General features: G+C 44.0%; 1 protein-coding gene across 1 annotated transcript in view; it reads right to left on the minus strand.

Annotated features, from left to right (window-relative positions):
* Positions 1-3,685: 3,685 nt before the first annotated feature.
* ehbp1 (EH domain binding protein 1) overlaps positions 3,686-16,098 on the minus strand; it is a 344,316-nt gene continuing 331,903 nt past the window's right edge. Inside the window, 2 exon segments of the mRNA XM_090217692.1 lie at positions 3,686-5,483; positions 5,757-5,871. Of these exon segments, the coding sequence (XP_090073818.1) occupies positions 5,393-5,483; positions 5,757-5,871 (206 nt within the window). The 3' untranslated portion in view covers positions 3,686-5,392.

A 16,098-nucleotide genomic window follows, 5' to 3' on the forward strand; every position in this document is an offset into this window, starting at 1 on the left:
AAAACCTTAAATGGCGCTGTTCCAGCCAGAAGAAGCCAAGACATTTATATTCTAATTCCGTGGTTAGTTGACCAACAACATATAACCCATTTCTCCTAAGAGAATCGGTCGATGAGAAAGCACGTATAAATTATCCTTTGAAAAAAAAACATATTCCATTCAATACATTTGAGGAATGTCTTTCAAAAGAGAGAATGTGACGTAAATAAAAGGGGAAAAAAAGTTAAATTGATCCATTTTCATTTTTTATTGTGACCTCCAGCTCATGAATATGAATTAGTTCTAATCCCCCACTTAGAATTACATTTCAGAATGGTCGGCGTTAAATTTAACAGGGGAAAGACATTTAACCAAGGAAGACTCTACCGATCCAGGAAAAAAAAAAGAAATGAATTCAGCACACATAAAAATAAAAAGACGGGATCCATTCTCGAGCCACGGAATCAAATCCAATAATTGCCAAATCTCCCTTTGCAACCCCCCTCGTAAAGAAATGCCCTCAACAAAATACTCGTAACAGAATATCATGGGGGGGGGGGGGGGGTGCACTGTTGCCATAACCGTTTCTCAAAGGGTCGCGAGGAGGAGATGCTCGCTGGACGTTAATAAGAACTCGCTCGGCCTCTTTTGTTGATCTCACAAAATCAACTCATTTTGAGGTGCGAGCTGAAAGCGAGCAAATGTTCAAAGCAAGTGACCGTGGCCTGTAGGAACGAAATGACATGTGTACTATATAGGCCCATCCAATCAGACAGCCTTTCGGTTCCTTCTATAGCTTAGAAAAAGTCATCGACACTTGAAAAGAAAGACGCTGCTGTGGACGGGAAACGAAAAGGAGGAAGAAAGTTATTTGTTGAGTTGTGTGTGAAAGTCTATATAGACGCATAGTGATGCCGTGGCCTCTATAGGCCCTGGTGTTATTACAACTCGAGAGGCAGAGCGAGAGAATTTGAATTGAGAGAGAGAAGGCCCAGGCCTTGACCATGGCTCCAGCCCAGCCCGGACTAAATTCCATCACCCACTCAAACAAACCACGAGGACGATTTCATTCCCACGAGTGAAATCATTATGCAAAAAAATATATAGTACTCAATCCCAACACAAAAGAGACGTGTAATTCTTAAATTCTACATGAAAATTTGAGGCCAGATTTTCTTGTTTTTCCTCCTGATGTTGGTTGAGACTGTGATAAACCCCGAACAAGTATCAAGTTATCAAGTTGCACCAACCTTTTGTAATAAGAGTATTTTGTCTAATCCCAAATTGCTGTCGAATTTTCTTAATGCTGAGCTCGTAAAGCCTAGGATTAGGAAGCGAGTGTGAGGAGAGGAGAGGAGGGGAAAAAGTTTTGTCCCTTTAGCCGGCAGGATTGGAAGAGGAAGAGAAGGGCTCGCGGATGTTGTCGGAGCTTGTTAAAACGATGAAGCATAAAATACGATATTGTAAGAAGAGGGGAACGGTGGGCTACATGGGTCCCTTGGTACATTTTTCGACGCAGGAAGGTATAATTCAGACTTGCCGAGCAGTTCCCAGCACCTGCGAGGTGAGGCCACAGACTTCAAAGCCTCCACGAGCCACAATACTCTGGAGACAAACCGCTCGCAACGCACAACGAGGATTCTACACCACGCGGCTGCAGAGCTCCAAAAGATGCTGTTTACGATGCGCGTTTCAGACGTTCCTTTATATTAGCTGTAAAATGTATATATATATACATCACTATGCGTATATATTAAAAACTATAGGTATTTTTATCGTCTGCTTGGCTAATTTAGGACCATAAGGCGACCATGCATGGTACACACACAGGTAAGAAAGTATTCCTTTGAGTTGTTGGAAAATTACAAATCGAAATCTTTCCGAATAATACGATGTATCCTATTCAATCATCTGGACTGATTAGTCTTTTATCGAGACTTTTAGAAAATGACAAACATACAAAGAGAACACTTTAAAAGTCTGGATAAACCGCAGCATAAAGCGCACATTTCAAGTTGGCTATAAATTGAGAAAGGTGACAAGTGTTTATTTTTTTGCTAAATAAATCAAATTCATATAGGCCTAATCGCCTACTCTAAAATTAAACGATTTAAAGTTCCATATTTTGCATTTAAGTTTATTATTCCATATTTTCAAAAGGAAATCCATACAATTTGTTTTATAGCATAATTCAATAAATAAACTGATAGGCCAAAATCAAAGCTAATCAAACATCTATTTCATAATCATAAAACGAGACTTTAGCCGAACCAAAAATTCGGACATAAGTAAACACAGCGTGAAGGATATTATAAATAAATAGTCCAAGTGTGTTTAAACAGCCGGAGTAGATAAATGACAAAATAATTACACCGTTATTTCAGACCTTCACCACATCATTTACATCACACACTCCATGCTGCCACTGTAAGGCATTATTACAGTCTACCCCCCCACCACCACCACCACCACCACCACCACCACCACTGTAATGCATTATTACAGTCTACCCCCCCCCCCCCCCCCCCCACACCACCACCACCTCTCTCTCCTTTTCCTCCGTCAAAGCTCTGTGATTTGTTAAGGCAACAAACAAATGTCCTTCACCGACTGGGGTGTAATCGTTTGTGACCGCCATTACAGCGCGCAGCTTTATTCAACAGATTATAGCCAACCCGTGATAACTGCGGTATAATACTACCTAGAAACAAAGCGCCTTGGGGGACGTAATATGTATGGAGGTACAGTCGGTCCCAAGCAGGGAACCGATCAGCAAATTAATTGGAAAGTATTAGAAAGGCCAGGGAGGAGGTCAGCTGTCAAAACCTATTTTCTTTATTTAATCGGGGATGGATGAGCGAGAGAGAGGGAGTGGTTGCTGCCTGTGACCATGGCTCCAAAACCACCACACGGTCTCCAGCTCCGCGCCTCTCCAATTCAACTCAAACCCCCTTGCCTTTTCCTCTGCGTCAAAACCAGGCGAGGGAGAGCGGGACAGCATCTGTTCTCCGTACAAAGTGATTTGGGCTAATCTTCCTCCGAGGAAAAGGCTATATAGGCTACTCCGCATCGAGCTCAAAGAAAACCGGACGAAAATACTAATTTATAAACATGCATAAAGCGCAGGGGAATTCAGCAGAGCTGTATGTAATAAGCGTGGCTAAACGCGCGGCTCGCCAGTGTCTACAGTTAGACATTAAAACACTTCTGTTGATCTATTTCAACGAAAAGCACACTAGCATTTGAAAAACTTTCACAAACATAATTTACTTTTAATTTAGAAAATGTAGCCTACCACTTGCAAATGGGCAACAACTATGGCCCAACTAGGCTTACCTCGTTGTTGGAATATTTCAGAAATGTCGAATATTGCAAAACAATTCAATTAAAGCAACATTTAAAAACGATTTAACATTTCACAGAAGCTAGGATGTAACAAATGAAACGAAGACAATGTCACATTATAAACAATACTAATACTATTCATTATTTGTAGGCTACAAGGAAAACCTATATTTTTTAAAACAATTCAAATATAGGCCTAAATTGTTGCTCAAACACTCACGATCCAATAGAGTACTCAATATTATATTTCAGAGACCGCCAATATTCGGAGGCCTCCGGTAAAGTTGTGTGCGAGAGAGCTAGTAGCCTAGTCTATTCCACAGAGCTCCAAAAAACACAACACCAAACACCTGCAATGGAGTATGAAAGTTTCGGACTTTATTGAAGACTTGTGTTACGACAGTGGAATAAATAATCACACAGGTAAATGTTCACACGTTTCAGACAGCAGCTGCATTCGGATGTAGTGGAACCGATAGAAATATAACTACTAGAATGATCTGATGGGCTATATGCCCTTTCTGATAATTACATTTCTATTGTTGGAACCAGGAGATCGAAGCACAAATAAAAGCAACACATGATCTCTTCTTCAGGATGTGTACAATAAATATAAACAAAACGCCCTTTTGATTAAAAAGCAAGAAATGCAAGAATATGACATGGTTGTGTCGTGATGCTGGTTCACTAATAACACCTATAGCCCGTAGAATTCCTACTACCGACTATAAAACGGCAATTAAATAAAAGTTATTCTGCTTTCTTTGCTTTCAACTGCTTGCGGAATTGATCCGGGAAAAAAAAGTTTTTTTGTATGCCGTTGTCAGAGCGGTGATGAAATATACTAAATGTTGGACACGACCCCCGCCTCAGCTCTGCTCCTTACCCCTCTACTCTTCCTCCGTACCTCCCCCTTATCCCCCCCTCTTCCTTATCACCGAGCCAGCTCTTCTTCTGAAATGTTTGGTTAACCGCATTCAAGCGAAAAAAAAAAAAAAAAATCATAACAGTTTTTCGGTTTATGAACTGCATCTTGAGATATTACCATTAAAAACATTACACACAGTCAAGTAATAAACATGGCTTGAAAATACTGATATCGTGAATTATACTCTTTTTGTTGTTGTTGTTGTTGTTTTTAAAGTCCAACTGAAACAATAGACATCAGTATAATATCATTGGCTATCCTCACCAACGTCCCTAATAAAACAACTCGCGCTGTACCTCAAAACCACTATAAAGGAATCTCTGTCTCCAAGCTCCTCAACATTGATACATTCTGCCAAGAGGTGGCTGTGTGTGTCTGAATGAAATTCAATCCCTCCCGTGGTAGGTTTTCACTGGGCTGTAATATGCCATCATTTATATGTATATTAAAATACAAGTACCTTGCTTGATAAAGCAACAACAACAAAATTAAAACAAATCTAGTGTGTTGTATAAGCAGGACACATTTCCATGTCAGTATAAAGCTGGTTCAAGACATCATGGTCTCATCCTTACAGAGCCTTTACACCTCCCACATGGCTCCCTGTTTCCTATATGGTGAGGGGCTCTGGTCAAAAGTAGTGCCCTTTATATGGAATAGGGTTGCATTTAGGATGCATACTTTTAGTTTAGCAGTAAAACCATCACAGCCCTTGACCAAAAAACAACAACATCATTTCAATTTCAGGGTTCAAATAAACTTAAAATACAGGTTTCTCAAATAGTCAATATAATAATAATAATTATAATAATGTCAATATAATGGTATATTAATAACAATATGTCAATATGATAATTATTATAATTATAATAATGTCAAGAAATTGTATATTAATAACAATATGTCAATATCACGGTATTTAATAATAATAATTACAATAATAATAGTCAATATAATAATAATACAATGCTTGTATCGATCATAGTCTGTATCTGTGTCCCAAAAGGCACTCTATTCCCTATATAGTGCACTATGTTGCCCTGGTCAAAGTAATATATAGGACATATAGGGTGTCATTTGGGACGAAGACTATATATATATATGTGTGTGTGTGTGTGTGTGTGTGAAATGAAATGACAATCATTGAAGGACACACTTCTCTTCCTTCTTGGCCATCTTGCCTTTGTTCTGCTCTAGGGTTCTCTCCAGGTGTTCATCTTCCTCCTCCGCCCTGCGGAACACAGCCGGGTCAAAGGTTAGAGGTCAGGGGTTTAGAGAGCAGGAGGTCACATGATACAGGAGGGAGACAGGTAGAGAGACAGCAGACACAGGACTGTACACAGAGGCCGGGTGCCATGGCAACGGTCGCCATGCCACCTGTGAATGGAGCGGCGGTGCACCAGGAGAGCAGATTTGACCTTTAACCCCCTGCAGCATGTCACCCTATTGGTTGATATCAGTCTCTCTTTATGGTTGTGTGTGTGACTGTGTGTGTGAGACGTACTGTTTCTCCTGTGCATCGAGGTCTCTGACCAGCGCGTCTCGTTTGTTGACCAGTATGACCAGTTCATCCAGCAGCAGCTGCTCTCTTCTCTTCTGAGCCTCTGTCTTCTGCCAGTCTGGAGAGGAGAGAGAAGATTAGCACCTACTACAGTACTACTACAATACTACTACAGTACTGATCTACCACTACTACCACCACTGATACTACTACTACTACCACCACTAATACTGATACTACTACCACCACTAATACTGATACTACCACCACCACTACCACCACTAATACTGATACTACCACCACCACTACCACCACTAATACTGATACTACCACCACCACTACAACCACCACCACTACCACCACTAATACTGACACTACCACCACTAATACTGATACTACTACCACCACTAATACTGATACTACCACCACCACTACCACCACTAATACTGATACTACCACCACCACTACCACCACTAATACTGATACTACCACCACCACTACCACCACTAATACTGATACTACCACCACCACTACAACCACCACCACTACCACCACTAATACTGACACTACCACCACTAATACTGATACTACTACTACCACCACTACTACCACCACCACTACCACTACTACCACCACCACTAATACTGATACTACCACCACTAATACTGATACTACCACCACCACTACTACCACCACCACTAATACTGATACTACTACCACCACCACCACTAATACTGATACTACTACCACCACCACTACTACTACCACCACTACCACCACTAATACTGAAACTACTACCACCACCACTACTACTACCACCACTAATACTGATACTACTACCACCACCACCACTAATACTACCACTACTACTACTACCACCACTAATACTGATACTACCACCACCACTAACACTGATACTACCACCACCACCACTAATACTACCACCACTACTACTACCACCACTAATACTGATACTACCACCACCACTAACACTGATACTACCACCACCACTAATAGTGATTCTACCACCACCACTAACACTGATACTACCACCACCACTACTACTACTACTACTACTACTACCACCACTAATACTGATACTACCACTACCAATACTGATACTACTATCACCACCACCACTAATACTATTACCACCACCACCACTACTACTGATACCACCACCACCACTAATACTATTACCACCACCACTACCAATACTGATACTACCACCACCACTAATACTACCACCACCACTACCAATACTGATACTACTATCACCACCACCACTAATACTATTACCACCACCACCACCACTAATACTGATACTACCACCACTAATACTATTACCACCACCACCAACACTAATACTGATACTACCACCACTAATACTATTACCACCACCACCACTAATACTATTACCACCACCACCACCACTACTACCACCACTAATACTATTACCACCACCACCACTAATACTATTACCACCACCACCACTGATACTATTACCACCACCACCACCACTAATACTATTACCACCACCACCACTGATACTATTACCACCACCACCACTGATACTATTACCACCACCACCACTAATACTATTACCACCACCACCACCACTACTACCACCACTAATACTATTACCACCACCACCACTAATACTATTACCACCACCACCACTGATACTATTACCACCACCACCACTAATACTATTACCACCACCACCACTAATACTATTACCACCACCACCACTAATACTATTACCACCACCACCACTGATACTATTACCACCACCACCACTAATACTATTACCACCACCACCACTGATACTATTACCACCACCACCACTGATACTATTACCACCACCACCACTAATACTATTACCACCACCACCACTACTACTACCACCACCACTAATACTATTACCACCACCACCACCACTACTACCACCACTAATACTATTACCACCACCACCACTAATACTATTACCACCACCACCACTAATACTATTACCACCACCACTACCAATACTGATACTACCACCACCACTAATACTACCACCACCACTACCAATACTGATACTACTATCACCACCACCACTAATACTATTACCACCACCACCACCACTAATACTGATACTACCACCACTAGTACTATTACCACCACCACCACCACTAATACTGATACTACCACCACTAATATTATTACCACCACCACCACTAATACTATTACCACCACCACCACCACTACTACCACCACTAATACTATTACCACCACCACCACTAATACTATTACCACCACCACCACTGATACTATTACCACCACCACCACTAATACTATTACCACCACCACCACTAATACTATTACCACCACCACCACTGATACTATTACCACCACCACCACTAATACTATTACCACCACCACCACTGATACTATTACCACCACCACCACTGATACTATTACCACCACCACCACTAATACTATTACCACCACCACCACTACTACTACCACCACCACTAATACTATTACCACCACCACCACTAATACTATTACCACCACCACCACTAATACTATTACCACCACCACCACTACTACTACCACCACCACTAATACTATTACCACCACCACCACTAATACTATTACCACCACCACCACTACTACTGATACCACCACCACTAATACTATTACCACCACCACCACCACTAATACTATTACCACCACCACCACTACTACTGATACTACCACCACCACCACTACTAATACTGATACCACCACCACTAATACTATTACCACCACCACCACTAATACTATTACCACCACCACCACTAATACTATTATCACAACCACCACTAATACTATTACCACCACCACCACTACTACTGATACCACCACCACTAATACTATTACCACCACCACCACTAATACTATTACCACCACCACCACTAATACTATTACCACCACCACCACTACTACTATTACCACCACCACCACTACTACTGATACCACCACCACCACTGATACTGATACCACCACCACTAATACTATTACCACCACCACCACTAATACTATTACCACCACCACCACTAATACTGATACCACCACCACTAATACTATTACCACCACCACCACCACTACTACTGATACTACCACCACCACCACTACTAATACTGATACTACCACCACCACTACTACTGATACTACCACCACCACCACTACTAATACTGATACTACCACAACTACCACCACCACCACTACTACTAATGCTGATACTACCACCACCACCACCACTACTACTAATGCTGATACTACCACCACCACCACTACCAGCACTACTACCACCACCACTACCAGCACTACTACCACCACCACTACCAGCACTACTACCACCAATACTAATACTGATACTACCAGCACCACCACTACTACTACCACCAATACTAATACTGATACTACCAGCACCACCACTACTACTACCACCAATACTAATACTGATACTACCACCACCACCACCACCAGCACTACTACCACCAATACTAATACTGACACTACCACCACCACTACTACTAATACTGATACCACCACCACCACCACTAATTCTGATACTACCACCACCACTAATTCTGATACTACCACCACCACCACTACTACTGATACTACTACTACCACAACTACTGATACTACTACTACTACTACTACTGATACTGATACTACTACTACTACTGATACCACCACCACTACTACTACTACTGATACTACTACTACTACTGATACTACTACTACTACTGATACTACTACTACTACTGATACTACTACTACTACTACAACTGATACTGATACTACTACTGATACTACTACTACTACTACTACTGATACTACTACTACTACTGATACTACTACTACTACTACTGATACTACTACTACTACTGATACTACTACTACTACAACTACTGATACTGATACTACTACTACTACTACTGATACCACCACCACTACTACAACAGTACTCCTGTCTCATCTTCCTGTCTCTCTCACATTTCCAAGTGTCTAAATAAAAGTCCAAATATCAACAGCGAATAGAGAAGAACAAAAGGCCTAACTACACAATGAATAAATCACACAGGTTCCCTGACTCCTCCCCTCCAGTTCACCTAGCTACCAGCTCCCAGGCCAACCAGGAAGGGGCCCACAGGGGCCAGATGCGACCCCGTTCCAATCCCCTCTCCCTGCCTCCCCCTGGGGGAACCGTGTCCGCGGGAGAGCCCTCTCTCTGGGGCTCAGATATCCGCCTTCCTGGTGCGTGGCACCACCGGCTTCAGATCCACCCAACACCAGGGTAGATAGATACAAACCCCTAACCCCATCATATCTGCAGATATACCCAACACCAGGGTAGATAGATACACACCCCTAACCCCATCATATCTGCAGATATACCCAACACCAGGGTAGATAGATACAAACCCCTAACCCCATCATATCTGCAGATATACCCAACACCAGGGTAGATAGATACAAACCCCTAACCCCATCATATCTGCAGATATACCCAACACCAGGGTAGATAGATACAAACCCCTAACCCCATCATATCTGCAGATATACCCAACACCAGGGTAGATAGATACAAACCCCTAACCCCATCATTTCTGCAGATATACCCAACACCAGGGTAGACAGATACAAACCCCTAACCCCATCATATCTGCAGATATACCCAACACCAGGGTAGATAGATACAAACCCCTAACCCCATCATATCTGCAGATATACCCAACACCAGGGTAGACAGATACAAACCCCTAACCCCATCATATCTGCAGATATACCCAACACCAGGGTAGATAGATACAAACCCCTAACCCCATCATATCTGCAGATATACCCAACACCAGGGTAGATAGATACAAACCCCTAACCCCATCATTTCTGCAGATATACCCAACACCAGGGTAGACAGATACAAACCCCTAACCCCATCATATCTGCAGATATACCCAACACCAGGGTAGATAGATACAAACCCCTAACCCCATCATATCTGCAGATATACCCAACACCAGGGTAGACAGATACAAACCCCTAACCCCATCATATCTGCAGATATACCCAACACCAGGGTAGATAGATACAACCCCCTAACCCCATCATATCTGCAGATATACCCAACGCCAGGGTAGACAGATACAAACCCCTAACCCCATCACATCTGCAGATATACCCAACACCAGGGTAGATAGATACAAACCCCTAACCCCATCATATCTGCAGATATACCCAACACCAGGGTAGATAGATACAAACCCCTAACCCCATCATATCTGCAGATATACCCAACACCAGGGTAGACAGATACAAACCCCTAACCCCATCATATCTGCAGATATACCCAACACCAGGGTAGATAGATACAAACCCCTAACCCCATCATATCTGCAGATATACCCAACACCAGGGTAGATAGATACAAACCCCTAACCCCATCATATCTGCAGATATACCCAACACCAGGGTAGACAGATACAAACCCCTAACCCCATCATATCTGCAGATATACCCAACACCAGGGTAGATAGATACAAACCCCTAACCCCATCATATCTGCAGATATACCCAACACCAGGGTAGATAGATACAAACCCCTAACCCCATCATATCTGCAGATATACCCAACACCAGGGTAGACAGATACAAACCCCTAACCCCATCATATCTGCAGATATACCCAACACCAGGGTAGATAGATACAAACCCCTAACCCCATCATATCTCAGAGTTGGAGTGCTGACATAGGATCAGTTTAGCCTTTTAAATCGTAATGAATAAGAGGAGGGTCCTAGATCAGCACTCCTACTCAGAGAAGCTTTGTGAATATGTGCTACCACAGATATGTTCTCTCCTCAAGAGAGTTTGTCTCGTATTATAAAAAAATAAATATATATATATATATACTTCAGTCCCATTAATCACACAGTTAGGGCCGGGAAAAAAAACACACAAAAAAGTTGCATTTTGGGGCCAAACACTTGGAGTGAAATGTGCCAGTAGAAATGTTGTGTTGCAGTGGGCGGTGTTGGCCCTCTAACAGTTAGCCGTCAGAGAGTTCTACAGCGGGTCATGTGACACATCTGGTTCAACACCTTTACATCCATTCATATTTAAACACCTATTGATTTGAGAAGAAAAGGAATGTTGGAAAATGTCAGTCACTAAAATAAGTGCGCTGCATGCTTTATTAAAAAAAATATATATTTCCCCTCTGGTTCGTCAAGTTGCAACCGGCCTGTCATGTGTGTGAGTGAGTGTTTGTGTGTGTGTGGTGTGTGTGTGTGTGTGTGTGTGGTGTGCGCTCCATGCTGGGCCCAGTGTGTTTGTCCCCCTGTACGGTCTTGCTCTCTCTTCATTGGTCCAGCCACTCTTTGAAGTCGACCACAGAGCGAAATGAGCACAGTCCCATTATCTGACCCGCTACTCTCTCTGTTTCTCTCTTTCTTTCTCTTCTTCTGACCGTTTCTCTCTCTCAGGCACTAAACTACTCTCCTCTTCAGAGAGGTTGGTCAGTAGTGTTTACCAGGGACTAATACCAATATGCCAAATGTTTAAATTGAAGACCAGTGAAATGTCAAAAGGAGAAGACTACTCACTAAACTCACACAATGTGATGGAAAGTTGTCAGCTTCAAATATAGACTTATTACAAATAGAAAAGGTTATTCCTCCTTTGCCATACCTCCACTATCCCACAATTCCCCTGCACAAAGGCCTGCCCACAGAGGGGGGAAAAGTATCCAAAACGGAGGTATAACAAAAAACATCCCTTCTTTTCTGTCCCTCCCTCTCAACTGCTCTCTCTCTCTCTTTTCTACTTCCTCCCCCCTACTCTATCTCTCACTTTCCCTTCCCCTACTATATCTCCCTCTTTCCCCTCCCCTACTCTATCTCCCTCCCTCCCTCCCTCCCTCCCTCCCTCCCTCCCTCCCTCCCTCCCTCCTCTCTCCCCCTTTCCCCTCCCTCTTTCCTCTCCCCTACTCTCTCCCTCTTTCCCCTCCCTCTTTCCTCTCCCCTACTATATCTCCCTCTTTCCTCTCCCCTACTCTATCTCCTTCTTTCCCCTCCCTCTCTCTTTCCCCTCCCTCCCTCTTTCCCCTCCCTCTCTCTTTCCCCTCCCTCTCTCTTTCCCCTCCCTCTCTCTTTCCCCTCCCCTCTTCTTTACCCAAGAAGCCAAAGTTCCAACCCGCCAGGGGGATGCGGAAGCATGGAGCTGTCAATCAAAGCTGTGGTAGGTCCCGCCCCCCTCATTAGAAAGGTAAACAATAGAGGGACGATGACAGACATCCCTCTTTCCCCTCCCTCTTTCCTCTCCCCTACTCTATCTCCCTCTTTCCTCTCCCCTACTCTATCTCCCTCTTTCCCCTCCCTCCCTCCCTCTTTCCTCTCCCCTACTCTCTCCCGCTTTCCCCTCCCTCCCTCTTTCCCCTCCCTCTCTTTCCCCTCCCTCTCTCTTTCCCCTCCCTCCCTCCCTCTTTCCCCTCCCTCCCTCTTTCCCCTCCCTCCCTCTTTCCCCTCCCTCTCTCTTTCCCCTCCCTCTCTCTTTCCCCTCCCCTCTTCTTTACCCAAGAAGCCAAAGTTCCAACTCGCCAGGGGGGATGCGGAAGCATGGAGCTGTCAATCAAAGCCGTGGTAGGTCCCGCCCCCCTCATTAGAAAGGTAAACAATAGAGGGACGATGACAGACATGGCCGCGCAAACGAGAGGGTAGAGAACAGGGGTGAGTGTCTATGTGTGCGAGAGAAAGTGTGTGTGTGTGTGTGTGTGTGTGTGTATGAGAAAGAGAGTGAGTGTGAGTGAGAGTGCGTGTAACCAGAAACCTGCGGTAAAAAACACCCCGCAGCCACTCATGGAAGTTACCCCCTCCCTACTTCCAACCCCGAAAGAGGGAGGAGTGAGAGAAAGCCAGTGTTCACACACACTCTCTCTCTCTCTCTCTTGTTTCACCCTCTCCCTCTCTTGTTTCACCCTCTCCCTCTCTTGTTTCACCCTCTCCCTCTCTTGTTTCACCCTCTCCCTCTCGTTTCACCCTCTCTCGCTCTTCTGTTTCACCCTCTCTCGCTCTTCTGTTTCACCCTCTCTCGCTCTTCTGTTTCACCCTCTCTATCTCTCGTTTCACCCTCTCTCTCTCTTGTTTCACCCTCTCTCTCTCTCTCATTTCACCCTCTCTCACTCTCGTTTCACCCTCTCTCGCTCTCGTTTCACCCTCTCTCACTCTTCTGTTTCACCCTCTCTCTCTCGTTTCATCCTCTCGCTCTCGTTTCACCCTCTCTCACTCTTCTGTTTCACCCTCTCTCACTCTTCTGTTTCACCCTCTCTCTCTTGTTTCATCCTTTCTCGCTCTCGTTTCACCCTCTCTCGCTCTTCTGTTTCACCCTCTCTCTCTCGTCTCACCCTCTCTCTCTCTTGTTTCAACCTCTCTCTCTTGTTTCACCCTTTCTCTCTCTTGTTTCACCCTCTCTCTCTCTTGTTTCACCCTCTCTCTCTCTTGTTTCACCCTCTCTCTTGCTCTTCTGTTTCAGCCTCTCTCTCTTGTTTCACCCTCTCTCTCTCTCTCTCTCTCTTCTGTTTCACCCTCTCTCTCTCTCTCTCTTCTGTTTCACCCTCTCTCTCTCTCTCTCTTCTGTTTCACCCCCTCTCTCTCTCTCTTCTGTTTCACCCTCTCAACGGTAACCATGTGAATCTGCACAAGCCACAGAAGAATGCGCCGGTTCAAATCCCCATGACCCCCACCCTTCCAATGCTCAATGTATTCAGGAGACCCAAACTGCTCCGAAGACCCCTTTCTCAGAGCAGGACGGGGGGAGAGTGAGTATGTTTGTGTTCTTGGCTTAAAATCTAGGTCCAACACATTTACCAGCACACACATACGCACAAACTAGCATGGATTAATCCACAGATTGATAAACACTTTGAGAGACATTTTACAGAGTAGTCAGCGAGTGATGTCTGGAGACGTCTATTACTATTACCATCTATTACCACAGATCTCTCTTTAGTTGTGTTCTGTCGTTCGGTGGAATGGCCCCCAAGAGAGAGCTTTGGCCAGGGGCCAACTGGAGTCAGGACACAAAGTCCCAAATGGAAACCTAATCCTGCCCATAGGGCGATAATCCAAGGTAGTGCACTATGAAAGGAATAGGGTGCCATTTTGGACATTTGTAGTTACTGTGAAGTTACCTGCACCTTGTCTAGGACTAGTTACAGCTGCTTGACTAGCTGTATAGACAGCACCTTGTCTAGGACTAGTAACAGCTGCTTGACTAGCGGTATAGACAGCACCTTGTCTAGGACTAGTTACAGCTGCTTGACTAGATGTATAGACAGCACCTTGACTAGCTGTATAGACAGCACCTTGACTAGCGGTATAGACAGCACCTTGTCTAGGACTAGTTACAGCTGCTTGACTAGTTGTATAGACATCACCTTGTCTAGGACTAGTTACAGCTGCTTGACTAGCTGTATAGGCATCACCTTGTCTAGGACTAGTTACAGCTGCTTGACTAGTTGTATAGACATCACCTTGTCTAGGACTAGTTACAGCTGCTTGACTAGTTGTATAGACAGCACCTTGTCTAGGACTAGTTACAGCTGCTTGACTAGCTGTATAGACATCACCTTGTCTAGGACTAGTTACAGCTACTTGACTAGCTGTATAGACAGCACCTTGTCTAGGACTAGTTACAGCTGCTTGACTAGCGGTATAGACAGCACCTTGTCTAGGACTAGTTACAGCTGCTTGACTAGCGGTATAGACAGCACCTCGTCTAGGACTAGTTACAGCTGCTTGACTAGCGGTATAGACATCACCTTAACTAGTCCTAGACACAGCTGCTTGACTAGTGGTATAGACATCACCTTGTCTAGGACTAGTTACAGCTGCTTGACTAGCTGTATAGACAGCACCCTGTCTAGGACTAGTTACAGCTGCTTGACTAGCTGTATAGACAGCACCTTGTCTAGGACTAGTAACAGCTGCTTGACTAGCGGTATAGACATCACCTGGTCTAGGACTAGTTACAGCTGCTTGACTAGCTGTATAGACAGCACCTTGACTAGCAGTACAGACAGCACCTTGTCTAGGACTAGTTACAGCTGCTTGACTAATTGTATAGACATCACCTTGTCTAGGACTAGTTACAACTGCTTGACTAGTTGTATAGACAGCACCTTGTTTAGGACTAGTTACAGCTGCTTGACTAGCTGTATAGACATCACCTTGTCTAGGACTATTTGCAGTTGCTTGACTAGCTGTATAGACAGCACCTCGTCTAGGACTAGTTACAACTACTTGACTAGCTG

The sequence above is a fragment of the Oncorhynchus mykiss genome, chromosome 23 (genome assembly GCF_057628025.1).
Source record: "Oncorhynchus mykiss isolate SJ-2025 chromosome 23, ASM5762802v1, whole genome shotgun sequence".
Taxonomy (NCBI): Eukaryota; Metazoa; Chordata; class Actinopteri; order Salmoniformes; family Salmonidae; genus Oncorhynchus; species Oncorhynchus mykiss.